We start from the raw sequence: 24826 nt of genomic DNA, 5'->3' as shown, positions 1-24826 counted from the left end.
ATCAGCCATGATGAAATGGTGCAGAAGGCTCAATGGGTCTGACAGCCTAGTTGTGCTCCTGTATCTTATGGTCTTTTGATATAATCGAGGGTTATAAAATTATAAGAGATACGGAGGATGTGGTCTAAATGGAGTAAACTGAGATTAGTGTGATTGGGATTTACTTCTCAGGCTAAACAGCCCGTTTCTGTACTGTATGATTCTCTGATGTCCTGCCTGTCTTTGGGATGTGGAAGGAGAGTGGAACCAGCTCACACAGTGACTGAGAGAACAGGCAAACTGCACACGACAGCGCTGGAGATTGGGATGGATCTGGGGACACTGGACGCAATGCAGCAGGACTGTGTGCTGCAGTATTCGCCATCCTTCGGGTCAAGCAGACACTGGTAAAATCTTCACAAATAGACCTGCAAGGTGTTTATGAATAAACAGAGGACTTGGATGCTGTATACATTTCAGACACAGCTCTGCTCCTTTATAATTCAGGCCCACACAAATGCCAACAAGCTACACGTTTTCCTCTCAGGACCTTTCATTTTCTAATGTTACTGCCTTCACCTGTAATTTCTTTAGCCAGAGGGTGATCAACCTGCAAAATTCATTGCCAAGGACAGCTGTGGAGGCCAAATCATTGGGTATATTTAAAGAGGAGGTTGATAGGTTCTTGATTAGCAAGGTTATGGGGAGAAAGGAACGAGAATGGCTTTGAGGGGCAAATGGCCTAATTCAGCTTCGCTCTGATGCCTTACGGTCTTTTGTTTTATCTCCTCGCAAGGGACAAACTACAGTGGCCAATTAACTCAGCATCCTTTGGGTAAAGGCATAGGACAGCATCAAAATAGCATGGTGGAATCGTCACTTATTTTGTTCGAATGAAAATTTATTTTTGCAGACTGTAGTTTCATTTATCAACAACAAAAACCTTGCCAAAGCATTCTTAGAAATCCTTTAATAAGAAAGCTAGATTAAATAGGATGGAAAGTTCAAGTATGAAAATATAGAAACAGACAGCTCAAACTGCAGGTGAACCTGGAACTCTGCCATCGTTTTGATTCTGTATTTGGAGCTGCCACAACTATTAAATTTGCATTTCATCCAGAAACTGATTGAGATTCAGAAACATTGGCAGATACTCTCCAAAGACGTGAAGTCATTAACAGCAGGAGACACTGCATATTAAAGAAACCAGACACTGTTCTAAAAGAAGGCTGTTTCAGATAAGGAATTTCATTTTTTACTCAAAAACATTACAAAGCAATGGCATAGAATATTGAAGAATCAGAAAGAGATTGAAACGACTTTGGGACTATATTTATAAAGACATGATACTTTAATATAAGGAAGCTCTCAGCTGTGTTGTGGGCTACAGCTTCACACTGGTACTCCTTCTATCTTCACAACATTGCTGCCACCCAGTTTATCAGCGAGGATGCTCAGTTCTATTTCATCCAAGGAGTTGACCTCCAGGTCAAGCTTGAAGCCTGCAAAGACACAACACTCACAATGAAGAAGTGCAGCTTTGTGCTCAGGTCTGTGGGTCCCTCCAACCCGCTCATCGCCCCCTCCTGGGGTTACGCTGCCCACCAACAAAGGAGCCTGAGCTGTGTACGGGTGGCTCAGTTTGGAGCTCCTTGCACGTGCATCGCGCCAGCAACTACATCACGAGAGCTCGAGCTTGATTGCCCTGCTGACTTTGAGCCGCATTTCCATGGCGAGTGGAATGAGGTTGGTGGACACTGTGGTCAGCGTGGACACGTTGAGCTGAGGACCTGCTTCCGTGATGTCTGACTGTGCAGTAACAGCCCGGGAGAGAGAGCCTTTCCCATTTTATCCTGTTCAGGGGCAGATTCCACAGCACTGTAGGATGTACAATCATTGAACTAACCTTTTAGCTTGTCCTTCACTGCCGTCTTCCCTGTTGAGAACTGCATCTTTTTTTTGGTACTTGCACCATCCGGGCACCTAGAAAATTCAGGAGACATCTTTACGTTTAATGAGCTGGGAATAGATGGTCTTCTACAGAGGCACAGTGTCTGACTGGTTGCATCACAGCCTAATATGGAGGCTCCAAAGCATCGATTTGAAAGATCACACGACAAACCAGCAGAAGTAGGCCATTCAGCCCATCGAGTCTGCTCCGCCACTCCACCATGAGCTAAACTATTCTCCTATCTAGTTCCAATTTCCAGCTTTTTCCCCATATCCCTTGATACCCTGACTAATTAGATACCTATCAATCTCCTCCTTAAACACCCTCAATGATCGGGCCTCCACAGCTGTATGTGGCAACGAATTCCATAAATCTGCAACCCTCTGGCTAAAAAAGTTTCTCCTCTGTTTTAAATGGGTACCCTCTAATTCTAAGACTGTGGCCTCTTGTCCTGGACTCACCCACCAAGGGAAACAGCCTTTCCACATCTACCCTGTCCAACCCTTTCAACATTCAAAATGTTTCTATGAGATCCCCTCTCATTCTTCCATACTCTAATGAACACAGTCCAAGAGCTGACAAATGCTCCTCATATGTTAGCCCCTGCATTCCAGGAATCATCCTCGTAAATCTTCTCTGAACTGTCTCCAACATCAGAACATCCCTTCTAAGATAGGGGGCCCAAAACTGCACACAGTATTCCAAATGAGGTCTCACCAGTGCCCCATAGAGCCTCATCAACACCTCCTTACTCTTATACACTATTCCTCTTGAAATGATTGCCAACATAGCATTCGCTTTCCTTACTGCCAATCCAACCTGGTGGTTAACCTTTAGGGTATCCTGCACGAGGACCCCCAAGTCCCTTTGCACTTCCGATTTTTGAATTTTCTTCCCATCTAAATAATAATCTGCCTGATTATTTCATCTTCCAAAATGTACAACTGTACATTTCTCAACATTGTATCTCATCTGCCATTTCTTTGCCCACTCTCCTAAACTGACCAAGTCTCTCTGCAACCTTTCCGTTTCTTCAACACTTCCTGCTCCTCCACCTATCGGTGTCATCCGCAAACTTAGCCACAAAACCATTTAATCCATAATCCAAATCATCGATATACATCGTAAAAAGAAGCGGCCCCAACACCGACCCCTGCGGAACACCACTAGTAACCCGCAACCAATCAGAATAGGATCCCTTTATTCCCACCCTTTGCTTTCTGCCTATCAGCCAATGCTCCACCCATTCCAATATCTTTCCTGTAATTCCATGGGCTCTCATTTTATTAAGCAGCCTCATATGCGGCACCTTATCGAAGGCCTTTTGAAAATCCAAATACACAACATCCACAGCCTCTCCCTTGTCAATCTTATTTGAGATTACCTCAAAAAATTCCAATAGGGTGGTGAGACAGGATCTTCCCTTCATGAAACCATGCTGGCTTTGGCCTATCTTGTCATGCACCTCGAGGTATTTCATAACCTCGTCCTTGAGGATCGACTCCAATAACTTTCCAACTACCGATGTCAGACTAATAGGTCTGTAATTTTCTTTTTGCTGCCTCTCTCCTTTCTTAAACAGCAGAACTACATTTGTGACCTTCCAGTCCTCCAGATCCATGCCAGAGTCTATTGATTCCTGGAAGATCATTTCCAATACCTCCACAATCATTTTCAATCAGTCCTATATCTACCCGTGTCATTCTTCTACTCTTCATATATTTAAAAAAACTCTTAGTATCCTTTTTAACGTTAATTGCCAACTTCCTTTCATAATTCATCTTTTCTTTCCTAATGGCTTTCTTAGTTTCCTTCTGTAAGTTTTTAGAAGTCATCCAGTCCTGAGTTTTCCCACTAATTTTTGCTTCCTTGAACGCCGTCTCTTTTGCTTTTATTTTAGCCTTAACCTCTCTCATTAGCCACATTTGTCCCTCCATCTAGCTTACTTTTCCAATCTACTTGGGCCAGTTCCTCTCTCATACTACTGTAATTTCCTTTGTTCCACTGAAATATCCATACACCTGATACCAGCTTCTCCTTTTCAAATTTGAAACTGAACTCAATCATATTATGATCACTACTTCCAAGGGGTTCCATTACCTCCAGCTCCCTAATCGCCTCAGGTTCGTTACACAGCACCCAATCCAAAACAGCCGATCTCCTGGTGGGCTTATGGACAAGCTGCTCCAAAAAGCCATCCTGTAGACATTCTACAAACTCCCTCTCCTGAGATCCAGTACCTTCCTGACTTTCCCAATCCACTTTCAATGTCATATCTTTTAACCTGTAGCTGTACAACAAGGTCATCTACTTTATTTCTAATGCTGCGTGCATTTAAGTACAGTACATTTAGATCAGTATCTGTTACCGATTTTGCTGTATTTCTATTGCACAGCAAATTATCCTGTCTATTCACCTGCCTGTTCTTCTTGCCATCTTTGCTGCACAGTATCCTTGACTTATTTCTATTTTCTTCTTCCTTGAAAGGGGTGGCAGGGGGTTGTAGCCACAGCCAGCTCCATCATAGGCACAACACTCTTTGCCCCCACCACTGAGGGCATCTTCAAGAGGTGGTGCCTGAAGACCCATTGTGCCCGGGACATGTCCTTGTCTTACAACTACCACCAGGGAAGAGGTACAGGAGTCTGAAGCCAAACACTCAATGCTTTAGGAACAGCTTCTTCCCCTCTGCCATCACCTATCTGAACAGTTCAAGAACTGTACCTCACAATTCCTTCTTTTTGCACTCTGCTTATTTCTGTATGTTGCATCTCTGTAGAACAACCCATTTCTTGACAAAGTTTGTGATAAAAAATACAGTGGACAACAAAGATTTTGCTCCCTGAATACTTCTGGTTCTATTTTATAGATTTTGGGCTGTAGGTCACGAAAATCACCATGAAATTTCCCAATCACCCACTAGTTTTTTGAAATTGTCTACATTTGTTATTTGAATTCATAATTCAAGTCAGAATAAGTCATGCCAAAATTAAGGAAGATATTTTTGTTGGTCCACAAATCAAACTGGTCATCAATGACAGGTAATTCGAAGAACTTTTAGTGGGATTGGAGAAAATCACACAGAAGACATTCAAGGATGTTGCTGAAAATTATCTTGGCAACTACAGAGCACCAAACTACATGCAGCTAGTTGGCAACATGCTTCAAGCAGACAAAACCATGAAGTGCAACATTTCACTAAAGCTTCATTTTCTGTATTCTTATTTTGAGTTCTTCCCTGCCAATCTTAGCGCTGTCAGTGACGAGCGTGGTGAAAGGTTTCACCAGGACATTGCAGTCATGGAGAATCAGTATCAGGACAACTGGAATCCATCAGTGCTGGCTGATTATTGTTGGACACTTAAGCGAGAAGCCTCAGACATGGAGTACAATCAAAAATCATCAACAAAACACTTTTAGCTTCATTGAACTATTACAAAGCATCAGCACTGTTTGCAATTAAAGGCATTATATGCAATAAAAGTTAATTTCTTATTTCTCCAAATTCCTACGTGATACGAGCAGTCTGAAATTATATTTCTGTTCAGCTTCAAGCGGTCTATTGTAAAGAAAACAAAAATTCTGAGGAAGCAACACTTTCAAAAAAAAATTGTTGTCTAGTGATATTATTGTGACCCTGATTCTTGGGCAAGGATGGAAAATGATATTATATTAGAACACAGAACATTCCAACATGCGAAGGTTCCTTTGGTCACGACATTGTGCCAAACATCAATCTAACCCTCCCCTCCTACATAGCTCCCCCCGCCCCCCCCCCCCCGGTTTCCTATCATCTTTGTGCTTATCTAAGAGTTTCTTAAATGTCCCGAATGTATCTGCCTCCATCACCACCCTTGGCAGGACATTCCATGCACCCACCACTCTCTGTGTAAAAAAAAAACTTACCTTTGACATTCCCCCCCCAACTTTTCTTCCATTCGCTTTAAAATTACAGTGTGCCCCCCACTCTGTATTAGTCATTTCTGCCCTGGATCTATTTGATCCATGCTTCTTATCATCTTGTACACCTCTATCAAGTCACCTCCTGTCCTCCTTAACTCCAAAAAGGAAAGCCCTTTCTCTCTCGACCCATGTTCATAAGCCATGCTCTCTATTCCAGGCAGCATCCTGGTAAATCTTCCCAGGAAGGTGAGGAAGCAGTTTCAGCTGTGATTAGCCTCATACATGAATGGGTCAACCCATTTGCAGGGAAGCGGGACCTCATTAGCATCTCTACGGCAAAGGCAGCCCCCAAGGACATTGCCTCCGACCTGATGAAGGCATATGAGATTGGTGAGCAATGCTATGCAACCTTCAAGGATGAGAGGATATTGGGCATATTTAAAGGAACTTCCTGAAGTTGGGCAGAGGGAGCATGTGGGGTCCTCTCCATACCACTGGCTGAGATTCATGGGAGACGGCAAGACATCGTAGGCAGCCCTGATGGTGAAGCTCCCTCTGAATGTCCCCATCTCCCACAGCTCTTTCCAGGAGATCTTTCTATTCTCCACTCCCTCCCATCTCATCCATTGCCCTTGCCTTGCCTGAGCGATGGCCTTTGTGCACCTTGCCGCCTCTTCCTGCCGATGTATCTCCTGCGTCACGAGCCTGCGTCTCTGAGACGGAGAAGTCTCGTTCCAGGCTGGTGTACTGTCCCCAAGGCCAAGACCGCTCCTCCCTTGCTGCACTCGGTCTACGATGTCCCTGTGCTTGAGTGCCGCCTTTGCTTGCTCGGTTGCTTCTGATGGAGTCCATTTCCTCCCAGTATCCAAGATGTGGGCAGCTTGTGCTATAGGTGGATCTCTCGCCTCTGTTAGCATCAGCTCCAGTCTTACTTTGGCGCACTTGTACTCCTCTGAAAGACTGGAACTGGGTAGCTCTAGGACTCCCTTGCCATAGAGCCCTATGCTGCTGAGGCACCTGGGAAGACCAAGCCGCTTCCTTACGTATGAGCTGATCAGTCTCTCCAGCTTTTCCACCTTTGAGATTGGAACTTCATACAGGGTTAGTGGCCACATGACGTGTGGAAGGAGCCCAAATTACAATCACCAGAGCTTCAACTTACCAGGGAGTGTGGTTCTGTTGATGCTCTTGAGGCCACTGACGGCATCCTTCCTGAGCTGATCTACCTGCTCTGTGTCTTTGAGGGATGCGTTCTACCACCGACCTAGGCTCTTCACAGGCTTCTTGATGACTGTTGGAATCGTCTCATCGCCCATGTAGAAGCGTTGGTCTACCAGCTTCCCCTTGACGATAGAGACGCTTCTGGGCTTGCTCGGCTTGATCTTCAGCCGAACCTGCTCGATGTTCTCTTGAAGCTTTCTCAACAGGCGTACAGCGCAAGCCTTGGTCGTGGTGAGTGTTGTGAGATCGTCCATGTATGTTCTGATAGGTGGCAGCCTCAGGCCAGGTCTTACGCGCTGTCCTCCAACCACCCACCGAAATGCTCTAATGATCACCCCCATGGCCATAGTGAAGGGTAGCGGGGAGATGGTACAACCAGCCATGATTCCCACTTCCAGACGTTGCCACGCTGTGGTGTAATCTGCTGTTGTCAGACACAGCTGCACGTCCTGGAAGTAGGCCTTGACGAGGCTTGTGAGGGCCACTGGGACCCTGAAGAAGTTGAACACAGTCCAGAGGAGGTTATGAGGGACTGAGTCAAAGGCATTGGTGAGGTCCAGGAACACCACGTGAAGATCTGTTCCTTCCCTCTTGGCAACCTGGATCTGATGCCAGATGGTGCAAGCGTGTTCCAGACAGCCAGAGAAACCCAAGATTCCTGTTTCCTGGATTAATGTATCAATCAGGTGGTTTCTTTGCAGATATCTTGACAGCCTATGAGCCACCACACTAAAGAAGATTTTGCCCTCGACGTTTAGGAGACTAATCTGGCAGAATTGGCCAATTTCTGATGAACCCTTTTCCTTTGGGATCAGAATCCCTCTGGCTCTCTGCCAGGATGTTGGTACCTCCTGCTTACGCCATACCACCTTCGTGAGCCTCCAGAGGAACCGCAGGACACCTGGTGCATTTTTGCAGAGCCTGTATGGCACTCCATTGGGACCTGGGGCGATGTGGCCCTTGCTCTGTGCACAATTTTCTCCACCTCACTCCACCTAGGTGGGCTGATATCTAGTTGGTGTTTCAGTGGATGGATTAGTGGCATGTCAGGTGGGAGGGTGATCTGTTCGTGGCATCGGTTGTCTGTGTATAACTTTTCCAGGATGTGACACTGTAAGCGCTTTTGGAGGCAAAGGGAAGACAAGTGCCCTAAAACATCTGACCAGCAACAGGGAAACTCAGGACACATTCTTAGAGTTGGGTCAGGAATGGGACCTCTCCCCAGAACTGATGGACAAACTGGAGGCATTTACATGTCTCCTGTATGCCCCAAAAGCATGAACACCAAGGTCAATGAGCTCAAGTATCACCGTTTCTGGGCCAAAAAAGGTGAAATTGAAAGTCATCAACTCCCACCATGCAAGGACTGCTTAACAAAACATGCACAGCGAGCCAACTACCAGGCTGGTATATGGAGATGTTTGGAGAAGGACCCACAGGTGCCAAGCCCTGTTGGCAGAGGATGGAAGATGGAGAGAGAAGAGGAAGCTGAACAGTTGGTGGTGCACTGGATGGAAAGCCAGCCAGCACCCGATGCTGTCCTGGATCTACTGGCCTATAACTGTCCAAGAAAATGTTCACTCGCAAGATGTATGTGTGTTGCAAATGGCCTCAGGTGTACTGACATGTGTAAACTGGCAGACTGTGAGAACCAGGCATCCACCTCAGAGAGTGTGGAAAGTTCAGATGAAGATGTGGAAGACGTGGAAGACTTGGAAAATTATTATGATTATTAATAGGTTATGAAAGTATGGAAAACAAAGTATGGAAAGCAGTTTTTGATTAAATATATTCATTTAAAACCAAATAGGGTCTAGGTTATGGCCATGTGGAACCCCACATTTAAATTATTGTACTGTAATTCTATATGCTATGACAAAAGCTTAAGATTGTTTTGATTTGATACAACAATATAGAAAATATCATGACATTGATAAAACTCCAGAAATCTCTCTAAATGAGGTTTTTTACCTTTTGGGGGGTGGAGGGGGGTAACATTTTCTGTGGTACTGATGTTAATATGGAATATATACAAAAAGTGATTACTTAATGAATTCCTGAATAAATTCTCTACAAATCCATGTGATTATATGTGTCCTAGGGTTTTTATTGACTTTTCTCCAATAAACAACAGACAAATATTTTTCTAAAACTGAAATGATTCACTCTACTGAAATTGGGCACTGTACTACAAGTGCCACCAATGACATAGTTTTCAATGTAGAATTTTATAGCAACATTTGATGAAAGGTGCCTGAACTCAGCTTTCATTGTGACAAATTTCAATGTTGAGGGATCGCTGGTGACAAAATACCACTAGGTTGAATATATATGTTGTACTTTATATTGGCCACTTATTAGAAATGCTTATTTTAGGGTAGTGTTATAAAATGCATGATAGCACACATAAAGCTACCACTGGTGCCATGCTATCACAGATGTTCTAACTCTAGAGATGTATACCTTGCCAAAAATCACTATGAGCATTATTCCCCTCAGATGGTACTGACCAACCCTACTGGTTCATGGTCTTTTACACTTCCCTATACTATATTCCTCGGCCACTTCTTTGTCCATTCTCCCAATCTGTCTAAGTCCTTTTGAGGACCCCTGCTTCCTAAACACTACCTGCCCTTCCACCTATCTTTATTGATGGTTGCTGCAAACTTGGCCACAAAGCCATCAATTCCGTCATCCAAATCACTGACAAGTCAAACTGGCCTAATACCAACCCCTGTGGAACACCACTACTCACCAGCAGACAACTGCAACAGGCTCGCTTTATTCCCACTCTTTGCTTCCTGCCAGTTAGCCAATCCTTTATCCATGCTAATACCTTTCCTGCAATACCATGGGCTCTTACCTTGTTAAGCAGCCTCGTGTGTGGCACCTTCTCAAGGGCCTTCTGAAAATCTACGCAAGCAACATCCACTGACTCTCCTTTGTCTATCCTGCCTGTTGTTTCCTCAAACAATTGCAGCAGATCTGCCAGGCACAATTTCCCTTTAACCTATGGTGACTTTAGCCCATTTTTTCATGTGCCTCCAAGTACCCCAAAACTTCATCCATAATAGCACTGAGGATGGGGCAGTTGGTATACAAGCGGAGGCAGTGGGTAGTGAGACTGTCACGAAGGACAGGCAGATGACAGGCAGAATTTCAGTCAGTGGGATGGGTTGCAGTGAAATAGGGGGACAAAATTGAAAAGGGTGATGAATAGAGGCCTGGAGGTATTTGAATATATGCAGCTTACGGAATTAAGTAGATGATCTTGTGGCGCAGTTAGGGATTGGCAGGTTGTGGGCATCACTGAGTCATCACCGAAAGAAGAATATAGCTGGGAACAAAATATCCAAGGATACACATTGTATTGAAAGAACAGACAGGTAAGGAGCGGTTAGTTAGAGAGGATCTGTTGGTACAGGATGAAATCAAATCCTAGAGGTGATATAGAATTGGAAGATGTAGAGTTAAGAAACTGAAAGGGTAAAAAGACCTGAACAGTAGCCAGGATGTAGGCTACAAATTAGAACATGAGATAGAAAAGGCATGTCAAAAGGACAATATTACGATAGTCATGGGGGATTTCAATATGCAGGTAGATTGGGAAAATCAGTTTGGCGCTGGATCCCAAGAGAGAGAATTTGTACAATGCCTACTAAATGGTGATTTAGAGCAGCATGTGGCTGGGCCCACTAAGGGAAAGGCAATTCTGGATTAGGTGTTGTGAAATGTACCAGGATTTATTAGGGAACTTAAAGTAAGGGAACCCTTAGGAGACAGTGATCAGAATATGATAGAATTCACCCTCCAATGTACCAGTATTACAGTGGAGTAAAGGGAGTTACAGAGGCATGAGAGAGGAGCTGGCCAAAGTTGATTGGAAGGGGACACTAGCAGAGATGATGGCAGAGCAGCAATGCCTGGAGTTTCTGAGAGCAATATGGTAGGCACAGGATAGATACATTCCAATGGAGATGAAGTATTCTAAAGGCAAGATGACGCAACTGTGGCTGACAAGAAAAGTCACAGCCAACATAAAGCACAAGGGAGGGCATATAATAGAGCAAAAATTAGCCGGAATTTCAAGGATTGGGAAGCTTTTGAAAAGTAACACAAGGAGGGAATATGAAGAGGATACCAGAAGTATTTTCAGATATATAAAGACTAAAAGAGAGGCAATAGTAGCTATCGGACTACTGGAAAAAAGACACTGGAGAGTTAGCAATGGGGGACAAGGAAGTGGCAGTCGAACCAAATAGGTATTTTGGATCAGTTTTCACTGTGGAAGACTCTAGCAATATGCCAGACATTCAAAAGTGTCAGGGGGCAGAAGTGATTGCAGTTGCTAGGGAGAAGGTGCTTGGGAAGCTGAAAGGTGTGAAGGTAGATAAGTTAACTGGACCAGATAAACAACACCCCAGGGTTCTGAAAGTGGTAGCTGAAGACTTTGTGGAAGCATTAGTAGTGATCTTTCAAGGATCAACAGATCCTGGCATGGCTCTGGAGGACTGGAACATTGCAACAATGGCCTTCTGACATGCTTTTTCCATGTCCCATTGTAATTCGTAACCCACGTCCTGACTGTTGTTGGAGGCCTGTAAACCCCCATCAGGGTCTTCATACCCTTGCAGTTTCTTAGCTCTACCCACAAAGATTCTACAAATTCCGATCCTGTGCCACCTCTTTCTAAGTGTTTGATTTCATTTTCTCCCAACAGGGCCACTCCACCCCCTCTGCCTGCCTGCCTTTCCGTGCGATACAAGGTGCATCTTGGATGTTAAACTCCCAACTTTCAGCCACAACTCAGCGATGTGTACATCATGCCTGCCAATCTCTAATGCACTACAAGAGCACCTACCTTATTCCATGTACTGTGTGCATTCAAATATTACACCTTCAGCCATCACCCTTTACAATTTTGCCCCATTTTGTACTTCAGCTCATTCCACTGACTGCAATTTTGCTCTATCATCTGCCAGCCCTTCCTCACAGTCTCTCTACACAATGCATTGACTTGTATACTAACAGCCCCATCCTCAGCCCTAATATGCTGGTTCCCACCGACTTGCCATATTAGCTTAAACTCCCGCCAGCAGCTCTAGAAAACCTACCTGCAAGGATATTGGTCCCCCTCAGGTTTGGGTGAAACCCACCCTTTTTGTACAGGTCATATCTTCCCCAAAAGGGATGCCATTCATCCAAATATTGAAAGCCCTGACCCCTACAACACTTCCTCAGCCACTCATTCACCTGCACTATCATCCTAACCCTGCCCTGACTAGCTCATGGTACTGGGAGTAATCCAGATTACTACCTTGGAGGTCCTGTTCTTCAGCCTCTTCCCCAACTCCCTCTACTCACTGCGCAGGACCTCTTCCCCCTTTCTACCCATGGCATTGGTGCCAATGTGCACCATGACCTCCGGCTACTCACCCTCCTCCTTGAGAAACCTGGACCATAGTACCTGGGAGGCAACATGCCATCCTGACATCTCTTCTGTGGCCACAGAATCTCCTGTCCATCCCCCTAACTATTTAGTTTCCTGTTACTCCCACTCTGCCTGACCTTATGGTAGCTTGCTGGGCACCAGAGCTGGCCGCGGTGCCATTAGCCTGGCTGCTGCTGCTCTGGAGCTGGTGGGTCAACCTCCAAAGGGGTATATTTGTCGTTGAGTGGAATGGCCACAGAGAACCCTGCACTGACTGCTGACTCCCCTTGCCTCTCCTGGTAACCCATCCACAATCTGAAGCCTGCACTTTGGATGTGACCACCTCAGTTAAAGACTCACCTATGCTGTTTTAAGCCTCCCAGATAGCCCTGAGTACATCCAACTCCAGCTCCAGTGCCTTGTCCTTGTCAGGAGGGACTTCCCGCAGGTGTAGTCATCAGCAAGACCGCCAGGTAGGTGACAGTCCCACATCCTACAGGAGGAGCACCCCATTGCCTCAACTGGCCTCCTGCCTACACTTGCCATACCTCTCACTTCTCAAGCTGAAGTTCTAGCCCACACATGTTCTTGTTAAAGCCTGGCCTCTCCAGCAATGGCTGTTCCGGTACACCTCACTCCTTCTTTATTGCCCCTGATGAGTGCCTAAGAGATTGCAGCCTGCCAAAAAATTCTGAAAGGCTCCAAGCTCTTTATAAACCTCACGCTCCCTCCCAATGAATGAACTCTCTCGATGATTGCAGCCCACCGTAAGGGGCGGGGGGGGGGGTGCCCAAGAGGCAAGTTTTTCATTGTGGGGGTGGTGGGTACATGGAGCAAGGTCACAAAGATGCGTACAATTACAATGCTTAAAAGACATTGGGACAGGTCCAAGGATAGGAAAGTCTTAGAGGGATACGAGCCAAGTGCAGGCAAGTGGGATTGCCTAAGGCAGGCACCTTGGTCAGTGTGCCTTTTCCATCTGCATAACTCTATGACCATCTCCCATAGCTCTGCTCGAGTGACAGATCCTTCTCAGACATCCTCCTCCGTGGCATAATTCTAGACTGGCTCCGCTGAGTAGTATGACTGGGCATGTCAGCCACAGGATTGCCCATTAGGAACCCGGAAAATTAAATACAAGCAGGCAGAGAATACTCTTGTAAATAATAATTAACATAGGGTTCTGCAGATGCTGGAAATCCAGTGTAACACATACATAAACAAGAGAAAATCTGCAGAAATCAAAGGAAAATGCAGGAGGAACTCAGCAGGCCAGGCAGCATCTATGGAAAAGAGTAAACAGTGGGCATTTCGGGCTGTGATCCTTCAGCAGGACTGGAACGGAAGGGGGACCAGTGAAAGCAAGATAGGTGAAGCCAGGTGAGGGGTGGGGAGAAGGCTGGATGAAGAAGCTGAGAGGTGATAGGTGGAAGAGTTAAAGTGCTGAATAAAGAGGAGTCTGACAGTGGACAGTGAGAGAAAAAGAAAGAGGAGGGGCACCAGAGGGAGGTGGCAGGCAGGATTTTCTAAATAAGGCAATTCCCTTCTTTGTGCTGATTTGGCTTAGGTAGCTCCATTGGATGTTGGTGGTCAGCAGACATCGGATCCAAAAGAGGGCATAGCACTTACAGGAGGAGGCCACCAGGTATCTAACCTGCAGGCGCCCAGTCTCACTGGAAAGGGTTTTCTCCAGAGAGATGAGCCCAGGACGACATGGGGTTCGAGAACCACTGGGTGTATTATGAATGCATTGTGAAGAAGGCACAGAGCCATCCTTGGGCTTGGTTGGCCCACACCCATGTAAGAGGACTTATAAACCCACCAAGCCTAAAGAAATACATTCCCCTACCCTCAGTGAAAGCAGGAAGTTATCCAGTTACAGAAACCGCAGATGCTGGAAACCTGAAATCAAAGCTGAAAGTGTTGGACATGTTCACCCTAAAAGACTTCTCAGGTCAGGCAGCATCTGTGGAGAGGGAAATGAGAGCTAAGATTTCAAACTGAATCGCAAATCACCTAGCTCATCAATGAAATGTAAATCAGGCTCATTGCTACAGATGCTGCCTGACCTGCCGAGTGTTCGGAAAAGCTATCAGGACAGGAGGTTTATTGTGGTAATGCATCAGCATTGAGTATGTTACTGACAATTCAGTAACACACCCTGGTAAAACATTCCAGGAGACTTAACACCACGCAGTCCTGGGGTGTGTGTGAGATGCTGAATGGTTGAGGATCATGTTCATATGAACTGCTTAATGCTCACAACAGTTCTAGGATGATAAAGCAATGCCAATGGAGATGACAGCACTATAATTTGTTGGCTAACAAGCATGCCCATCTTCAGCTAGTTAACCAACCAACATGTTAATAGAACACAGAACACTAGATCACAGTACAGGTCCTTCTGCCCATGATGTGCCAGCCTTTTAAACCTACTCTAAAATCAACCTAACCCTTCCCTCCTCCATAGCCCTCCATTTTCCCATCATCTGTCTCTTAAATGTTCCTAATGTATCTGCCTTTACCATAACCCTACCACTCTCTGTGTAAAAAATCTACCTCTGACATCCCTCGCCCCCAATACTTTCCTCTAAACACCTTAAAGTTGTGCCTGTCGTGTTAGCCGTTTCCACCCTGTGAAAAAGTCTCAGCTCATCCTCCTGCTCTCTAAAGCGAAAAGCCCTAGTTCGCTCAACCTGTTCTCAATTCAGGCATCATCCTGGTAAATCTCCTCTGCACCCTCTCTCAAGCCTTCATATCCTTCCTGGAATAAAGGCAACCAGAACTGAACACAATACTCCCAGTGTGGTCCAAACAGGAACTTACAGAGCTGCAACAGGACCTCGTGGCTCCTGAACTCTATCCTACACATGGGACATGGGAGCAAACACACACAGTCACAGGGAAATCATGCAGACTCCGCACAGTCATCAATGGTGGGTAGGATCGAGCCCTGCCTAACTATACTAACATGCCACTGTCACAATGTGAATCCCTACCCACGGATGCTGACTAACATTCTGAGCACTTCCTGCATTTTCTGCTCTTCACATTGAGAGAGTCAGTCATCTCCAGACACCCTGGCGTCCAGTTTTCTCAGTGCCTCTTCATCACAGAGGTGCCAGTTGATGAAGTGGGAATCACGATACAGGGAGAAGAACTTAACCGTCAATCCTTGGACACAATCTCATCCCTCAAGAAGAGTTAATAAATATGCAACCATCATGCGTCTCTCTGCAAGATGACACAGTGACCGTCCGTTTTGACACTGATTGCTCCCACTCAGAAGCACAAGCAGGCACTTGCATGTTAAACAGCATCCCCGTGGATGGAAAATGCTGGCGGACGCCAGATGGGTCAGGATGAAAAGGGGTTGCACCAGAATGACTGCAGTGACCAAAGCAGGAAGGGACTTAATCGCATGGCATGTGTGGGTCAAAGACAACTTCATCTGATGTTGTGCAGGGGGTACACTGGGCTTCTGCTGGGAGGCACAAGCACAGCATAAGACGACAAGACACAGGAGGAGAATTTGGCAATTAAACCTGTCAAGTCCAGTCTATTATTCCATCATGCTTGATCTATTATCCCACTCAACCTATTCCCCTGTCTTCTTCCATAAACCTTAGTTATCAAGAATCTACCAACCTCCACTTTACATATACCTGATGACTTGGCTCCAAGGAATTCCGTGGCAATGAATTCCACAGATTCACCACACTAGCTAATGAAATTCCTCATCTCTAATCTAAAAGAACGTCCTTCTACTCTGAGGCTGTTCCCTCTGGTCCTCGACTCCCCCACTATGAGAAATATCCTCTCCACATCAAATCTATACAGGCCCTTCAATATTCAATTAGTTTCAATGAGATACCCCACCCCCACCACCCACTCTTCTAAGTACAGGCCCAGAGCCATCAAAGGCCCCCATACTTTAACCCTTTCATTCCCAAGATCATTTTTGTGAACCTCTGGACCCATTCCAAAGCCAGAACATCCTTTCTTAGATAAGGGGCCCAAAACTGCTCACAATACTGCAAGTGTTGTCTGACCAATGCCTTACAAAGCCTCAGCATTGCATCCTTTTATATTCTAGTCCTCTCGAAGTAAATGCTGAGATTGCACTTACCTTGCTCACCACCAACTCAACTTGCAAGTTAACTTTTAGGGAATCCTACTCGAGGACTTCCAAGTCCCCTTGCACCTCTGATTTCTGAATTTTCTCCCAATTTAGAAAATAGTACACACCTTTATTCTTTCTACCAAAGTGCATGACCAGGCACCTCCCTAAACTATACTCCATGCTTCGTCCATTTTCTTCATCTACCCAAATGCTTCTACTGAGTTCCCACTTCCTCAAAACTACCTACCCCTCTACCTATCTTACAATCTTCTGCAAACCCGGCCACAAAGCCATCAATTCCATCATCCAAATCAATTACATACTGTACAACGTGGAAAGAAATGGTCCCTATAACTAGTCACATGCAGCCAACGACAAAAGGCCCCTTTTATTCCCACTCTTCGCCTCCTGCCAGTCATCCAGTCTTCTATTCATGTTAGTATTTTTCCTGTAAAAGGTACATTGTCAAAGGCCTTCTGAAAATCCAAGCAAGGAACATCCATTGACTCTCCTTTGTCTATCCTGCTTGAAAGAATTCCAACAAATTTGTCAGGCAAGATATCCTTTAAAGGAAACCATGCTGACTTCAAACTATTTTATCCTGTGCCTCCAAGTACCCCAAAGCCTCATCCTTAACAATGGAATCCACAATCTTCTCAACCACTGAAGTCATGGTCACTGGCCTATAATTTCCTGTCTTTTGCCTCCCATCCTTCTTAAAGTATAGAAAGACATTTGCAATTTTATAGTCCTCCAGATCCATTCCAGATTCTAGTTATTCTTAAGAGATCACTACCAGTGCCTCTACAATCTCTTCAGCTACCTCTTTCAGAACCCTGGGGGGCAGTCCATCTGGTGCAGGTGACTTATCTACTTTCAGACTTTTCAGCTTCTCAAGCACCTTCTCCTTAGTAATAGTAACTACACTCACCTCTGTCCCCTGACATTCTTCAAATTCTGGCATCCTGCTGCTGCCTTCCACAGTGAAGACAAATGCAAAATATTTTTGTTCATCTGCCATTTCTTTATCCCATATTCTTACGTGTCCAGCATCATTTTCCAGTGGTCTGATATTCACTTTCGCCTCTCTTTTACTCTTTAAATATCTTGAAAATCTTTTGGTATCTTATTTTATATTATTGGCTTGCTGACCACCATACTTCATCTTTTCTCTCCTTACTGCTTTTTCAGTTGCCTTCTGTTGGTTTTTAAAAGCTTCCGAATCCTCTAGGTTCCCTCTAGATATTTTTGCTATATTATATTGCCTGTTTTTTGCCCTTATGCTGTCTTTGACTTCCCTTGTCTGCCACAGTTGCCTCACCCTCTCCTTCAGAATACTTCTTTGGTATATGCTTAACCTGGGCCATTTCATTTGCCCCCGAAACTCAAGCCATTGCTGGTCTGCCTTCTAGTGTCCCTTTGAAACAATTTCCATTTGTACCATCAACCATTCAATAACATTTTGAGGACATAAACAGGGTATTCCCCTGTGTTGGGGAACCTAGAACTGGGGGCATAGGTTTAAGGTGAGAGAGGAGAGATTTAATAGGAGCCTGAGGGTAAATTTTTCACCCAGAATGAGCTGTTAGATTAAGGGTTGGCAGCAGGTACATTAACCACATTGAAAAAGTACTTGGCCAGATACATGGATAGGACAGATCCGAAACAGAATCAGAATCAGGTTTACTATCACCGGCATGTGTCATGAAATTTGTTAACCTAGCAGCAGCAGTCAATGCAATACATAATATAGGAGAAAAAAAAATAATAGATCAGTAAATTAGTTACAGTATACATATATTGAATAAGTTAAAAATTGTGCAAAAAAAAGAAATAATATATATTCCTGAAGTCCACAGTCAGCTCTTTCATCTTACTGACGTTGAGTGCCAGGTTGTTACTGCAACACCACTCCACTAGTTGGCGTATCTCACTCCTGTACACCCTCTCGTCACCACCTGCAACTCTACCAACAATGGTTGCTTCATCAGCAAATTTGTAGATAGCATTTGAGCTACACCTAGCCACACAATCATGGGTATAAAGAGAGCAGAACAGTGGGCTAAGCACACACCCCTGAGGTGCGCCAGTGTTGATCATCAGTGAGGAGGAGATGTTATCACCTATCCACACACATTGTGGTCTTCCGGTTAGGAAGTTGGGGATCCAATTGCAGAGGGAGGTACAGAGGCCCAGGTTCTGTATCTTCTCAGTCAGGATTGTGGGAATGATGGTATTAAATGTTGAGCTATTGTTGATGAACAGAATCCTGACATAGTTGTTTGTGTTGTGCAGGTGGTCTAAAGCCGTGCGGTGAGCCATTGAGATTGTGTCTGCCATTGACCTATTGCGGCAATAGGCAAATTGCAGTGGGCCCAGGTCCTTGCTGAGGCAGGAGTTCATTCTAGTCACAACCAACCTCTCAAAGCATTTCATCACTGTTGATGTGAGTGCTACCGGGCAATAGTCACTAAGGCAGCTCACATTATTGTTCTTAGACACCGGTATAATTTAAAAACGCAAACATGAGGATATCTGCAGATGCTGGAAATTCAAGCAACATACACAAAATGCTGGTGGAATGACACTTCTCACGTTCTGAAACTTTTCGATAATTTTAAGTTCCCTGGCCCCCACCGCTTTATTTTCACCATGGATGTCCAGTCCCTATATACCTCCATCCCCCACCAGGAAGGTCTCAAAGCTCTCCGTTTCTTTCTGGATTCCAGACCTAACCAGTTCCCCTCTACCACCACTCTGCTCCGCCTAGCGGAATTAGTCCTTACTCTTAATAATTTCTCCTTTGGCTCCTCCCACTTCCTCCAAACTAAAGGTGTAGTTATGGGCACCCGTATGGGTCCTAGCTATGCCTGCCTTTTTGTTGGCTTTGTGGAAAAATTCATGTTCCAATCCTATACTGGTATCTGTCCCCCACTTTTCCTTCGCTACATCGACGACTGCATTGGCGCTGCTTCCTGCACGCATGCTGAGCTCGTTGACTTTAATAACTTTGCCTCCAACTTTCACCCTGCCCTTAAATTTACCTGATCCATTTCTGACACCTCCCTCCCCTTTCTAGATCTTTCGGTCTCTATCTCTGGAGACAGTTTATCTACTGATGTCTACTATAAGCCTATGGACTCTCACGGACTCCTGGTTAACCCACTATGCCATCCCCTTCTCGCAATTCCTCCGTCTCCGCCGCATCTGCTCTCAGGATGAGGCTTTTCATTCCAGGACAAGGGAGATGTCCTCCTTTTATAAAGAAAGGGGCTTCTGTTCCTCCACCATCAACTCTGCTCTCAAACGCATCTCCCGCATTTCACACACATTTGCTCTCATTCCATCCTCCCACCACCCCACTAGGAATAGGGTTCCCCTTGTTCTCACCTACCACCCCACCAGCCTCCGGGTCCAACATATTATTCTCCGTAACTTCTGCCACCTCCGACAGGATCCCACCACTAAGCACATCTTTCCCTCCCCCACTCTTTCTGCTTTCCACAGGGAGCGCTCCCTACGCAACTCTCTTGTCCATTCACCACCCCCCCATCCCTTCCCACCGATCTCCCTCCCGACACTTATCCGTGTAAGCGGAACAAGTGCTACACATGCCCTTACACTTCCTTCCTCACTACCATTCAGGGCCCCAGACAGTCCTTCCAGGTGAAGTGACACTTCACCTGTGAGTCGGCTGGGGTGATATACTGCGTCCGGTGCTCCCGATGTGGCCTTTTATATATTGGCGAGACCCGACGCAGACTGGGAGATCGTTTCACTGAACACCTACGCTCTGTCCGCCAGAGAAAGCAGTATCTCCCAGTGGCCACACATTTTAATTCCACATCTCATTCCCATTCTGACATGTCTATCCACGGTCTCCTCTACTGTAAAGATGAAGCCACACTCAGGTTGGAGGAACAACACCTTATATTCCGTCTGGGTAGCCTCCAACCTGATGGCATGAACATTAACTTCTCTAACTTCCGTTAATGCCCCACCTCCCCCTCGTACCCCATCCCTTATTTATTTATTTATTATTTTTCCCCTTTCTTTCTCTCTCTGTTTTTCTCCCTCTATCCTTCTCACTATATCTTCCTCTGGGCTCCCCTCGCCCTTTCTTTCTCCCTAGGCCTCCTGTCCCATGATCCTCTCTCTTTTCCAGCCTCGTATACCTTTTGCCAATCAACTTTCCAGCTCTTAGCTCCATCCCTCCCCCTCCTGTCTTCTCCTATCATTTCAGATCTCCCCCTCCCACTTTCAAATCTCTGACTATCTCTTCTTTCAGTTAGCCCTGACGAAGGGTCTCGGCCCAAAATGTTGACTGTACTTCTTCCTACAGATGCTGCCTGGCCTGCTGCATTCCACCAGCATTTTGTGTGTGTCACTGGTATAACTGTTGCTTTTTTGAAGCAAGTGGGAACTTCTGCCCGTCGCAGTGAGAGTTCGAAAATGTCCTTGAATACTCCCGCCAGTTGGTTAGCACGGATTTTCAGAGTCTTACCAGGTACTCCATTGGGACCTTCTGCCTTGCAAGGGTTCACTCTCTTTAAAGACAACCTAACATCGGCCTCTGAGACCGAGATCACAGGGTCATCAGGTGCAGCAGGGATCTTCACAGCTGGAGCTATATTATAGGCATAAAGGCGCTGAGTTCATCTGGTAGTGAAGCATCGCTGCCATTTATACTATTGGGTTTCACTTTGTAGGAAGTAATGTCTTGCAAACCCTGCCAGAGTTGTACATCCGAAGTCTCCTCCAACCTCGCTTGAAACTGTCTCCACCCTTGAAATAGCCCTCCGTAAATCATACCTGGTTTTCTGGTACAGGCCTGGGTTGCCAGACTTGAATGCCACAGATCTAGCCTTCAGCAGATGACATACCTCCTGGTTCATCCATGGCTTTTGGTTTGGGAAATGTACAGTAAGTCTTTGTAGGCACACACTCATCCACGCAGGTTTTAATAAAGTCAGTAACAACTGCAGCAAACTCATCCAGGTTCGAAGATGAATCCGTGAATACAGTCCAGTCCACGGATTCAAAGCAGTCCAGTAGGCGCTCCTGTGCTTCCCCTGTCCATACCTTCTTGGTCCTCTCTACTGGTGCTGCAGTCTTCAGTCTCTGCCTATACTCAGGGAGTAGAAGTACAGCTAGGTGATCAGACTTCCTGAAGTGAGGGTGTGGAACAGCACGGTAGGCATTCTTGATGGTGGAGTAGCAATGGTCCTGTGTGTTGTTTCCTCTGGTATTGCAAGTGATCCGTTGATGGTAATTGCTTAGTGATTTTTCTCAGACTGGCCTTGTTAAAATCTCCCAAAACGATGGTGAAGGCCTTAGGGTGCGCTGTTTCGTGCATGTTGATCCCATTGCTCATCTAAAGCCTGCTTGACATTGGCCTGAGGTGGAATGTATACTGCTACTAAAATGATCCTGAAAATCTTCCGTGGTAGATAAAATGGATGGCACGTAACTGCTAGATATTCCAGGGCTGGTGAGCAGAATTGGGACAGCACTGATATATTCCTCCACCAAGAAGAGTTGATCATGAGGCATACTGCTCCACCTCTGCTTTTGAGAGACTCCATAGATCTATCCTGACGGTGTACAGTAAACCCGTCGCTCCGAATCGCTGCATCCGGTACGGAAGGGGTTAACCAGGAGTCCGTGATACAAAGGATACACGCGGCCCTAATGTCTCTCTGATTCAGCACCCTGGCTCTGAGATCATCGGTTTTATTCACCAGAGACTGCACGTTTGCCAGTGAAGATAGTCAGTATTGGGAGTTTCAAACCCCGTTTCCTTAAACACACTTGTATCCCTGACCTGCACCCACATTTCCTACGTAGGACCCAGCGAGGAGTCCATCCGCATTCAGCATTGTTTCCATCAGTTTGAAGCAGCGATAGTTTGATTAAACGCATTAAGACATCTTTGTTGACTGTACTGACCTTGGAAGCAGTTGTGCTTTTCAGCTGTATCAGGCTGAAATGAGAATATTTAATTGTATCCACTGCTGCGACATGAGTCGCCCTGAGGTGCCCCAGAAAAAAATGATTTAGCAGGATATTCAGATATTTAGAACTGTGCACGAGAGGACACAGGTTTAAGGTGCTTGGAAGTAGGTACAGAGGAGATGTCAGGAGTAAGTTCTTTTACACAGAGAGTGGTGAGTGCGTGGAATGGGCTGCCGGTGACGGTGGTGGAGGCGGATATGATAGGGTCTTTTAAGAGTGTCCTGGACAGGTACATGGAGCTCAGAAAAATAGAGGGCTATGGGTAACCCTAGGTAATTTCTAGGGTAAGGACATGTTCGGCACAGCCTTGTGGGCCGAAGGGCCTGTACTGTGCTGTAGGTTTTCTATGTTTCTATGATACGGGAAACACACAGGCAAATGGATTGCTCTGCCTCCGATGCCCTGTACCACATTTGTGTTCTCTGCTTCTACCCATGACCACCGGGCCTCACACCCAAGGTTGTGCAAGAGGTGGCCCTGGAACTCCTCCACTTGTTTTAGGGCAACAGGATTTAGATCCCCTACCCACGGATGCTGACTAACGTACCTATAACTACCTGCAATTCCGATTTCTCACATCGAGAGATTTAGTCATCTCCAAACACCCTGGCGTCCATTTTTTTTTGTGCCTTTCCATCCTAGACTATTTCAATATAGTAGGCACTTGATGAATTTGGAATCGTAATGCAGGGAGAAGAACTTAACCATCAACATTTGGGACACAATTACGTTACTCACAGGGTTAATTCATGGGCAGACATCATGTGTTTCTCAGTGAGATGACAAGATAGCCACCTGCTTGACCAGAATGTTTTGACATTTGCCCTCTTTCTCCTGTTCAGTGAGACCATGCCTGAACATCACTCTCTTAAAATCTAAGCTGCCTTAAGCTCCAAAACTTCTACAGATCCAAGATGAGCAGACAGTGAAGAACGTACCACAGTATTAGGACCAGATCATCCTTGGAGAGATAATCCTTGGTGTCATAACAGAGATCAAAAATTAAAATGCAGCAAGTGTCAGGTTTTAAGTGACTCAGTAACTGCTGGTACCCATCCCTGTAGGTTTGCTGCTGTGCCACATAGTCCTCATCCACAACCAGGCATTTCTCATCCTTGCTCAAGTTCAGACGCAGCAACTTCCTCCTGACAAGTCCTGCCTTCCGAATCTTCATCGTTTCAAACTCTTCAATGACCCGTTGGTGAATACCGATTCCAGATTGCTGTCAAGACAAAATTTATCTTGCATTTAAAAGAAGATTGCACTTCCTATACATCAGAAGTTTGAATGAAACACACACACACATGTAAACATATTTCATGCACAAACACACCCTTAAATATACACATATACATCACACATACACACAACTTGTAAATGTCTTTGACTACATCCAATTCCAAAAAAGGAAGTGAATCTACTTGCAGTAAGGAGGAATATTGATTTGACCATCACAACTCAGTATTGAGAATTTTAGAGTCATAGGGATTTATGGTGGGGGAACACGCCTTTGACCCATTGAGTCTGGACCAATCATCAACCTCCCATCTTTACACAAATCTTACCCTACAGTTTACCATTCCCACACTTCTACTAGATTCTTACGCTCACTTACACACCAGGGGCAACCTAAAGTGGCCAATTAGCCTATCAGCTCGCATGTCTTTGGCACGTGGGAGGAAACCGACGCACCTCACGGCAATATGGAGACAATCCACGGACTGCATAGACAGAATTCAAGGTCAGGATTAAATCCGGGCCCCTGGAGCAGTGAAGCAGCAGTGATACCATCTGCAGGACTGTGCCAAGCCAATTCCCAGCTTCCCACTCAGCAGACGATCATTTCCCCACAAACAATCTTGCCTGGGCAAGGTTGTATGGAAGACCGGCAGTTGCTCATGCTGCAAGTCTCCCCTCTTCACGCCACTGATGTTGTCCAAGGGAAGGGCACTAGGGGGAATACAGCTTGGTACCGGTGTCATCGCAGAGCAATGTGTGGTTAAGTGCCTTACTCAAGGACACAACACGCTGCTTCAGCTGAGGCTCGAACTAGTGACCTTCAGATCACTAGACCGACGCCTTAACCACTTGGCCACGCGCCAACAATGACCTGGTACATTGTGATGGCAAGCTGAAGAAGACATTGTGGAGGTCCTTGCAGAGATTTCTGCTTCACCTCTGGCCACAGGTTAGGTTCTGGAGG

At 45.6% G+C, this 24826-nt stretch overlaps 1 protein-coding gene across 1 annotated transcript in view; it reads right to left on the bottom strand.

The window, feature by feature from the left end:
- Positions 1 to 868: 868 nt before the first annotated feature.
- The window catches only part of LOC140202253 (cofilin-2-like), a 39587-nt gene continuing 15629 nt past the window's right edge, over positions 869 to 24826 (bottom strand). The window contains exons 2-4 of the mRNA XM_072267130.1: positions 23562 to 23845; positions 1886 to 1962; positions 869 to 1481 (exon numbers count right to left, since the gene is read on the bottom strand). Coding sequence (XP_072123231.1) covers positions 1372 to 1481; positions 1886 to 1962; positions 23562 to 23845 — 471 coding nt within the window. The 3' untranslated portion in view covers positions 869 to 1371. The remainder of the gene's footprint in view (positions 1482 to 1885; positions 1963 to 23561; positions 23846 to 24826) is intronic.

Source organism: Mobula birostris, chromosome 8 (genome assembly GCF_030028105.1).
Source record: "Mobula birostris isolate sMobBir1 chromosome 8, sMobBir1.hap1, whole genome shotgun sequence".
In the NCBI taxonomy this organism is placed as follows: domain Eukaryota; kingdom Metazoa; phylum Chordata; class Chondrichthyes; order Myliobatiformes; family Myliobatidae; genus Mobula; species Mobula birostris.
This window is presented reverse-complemented; position numbering and strand designations above follow the sequence as displayed.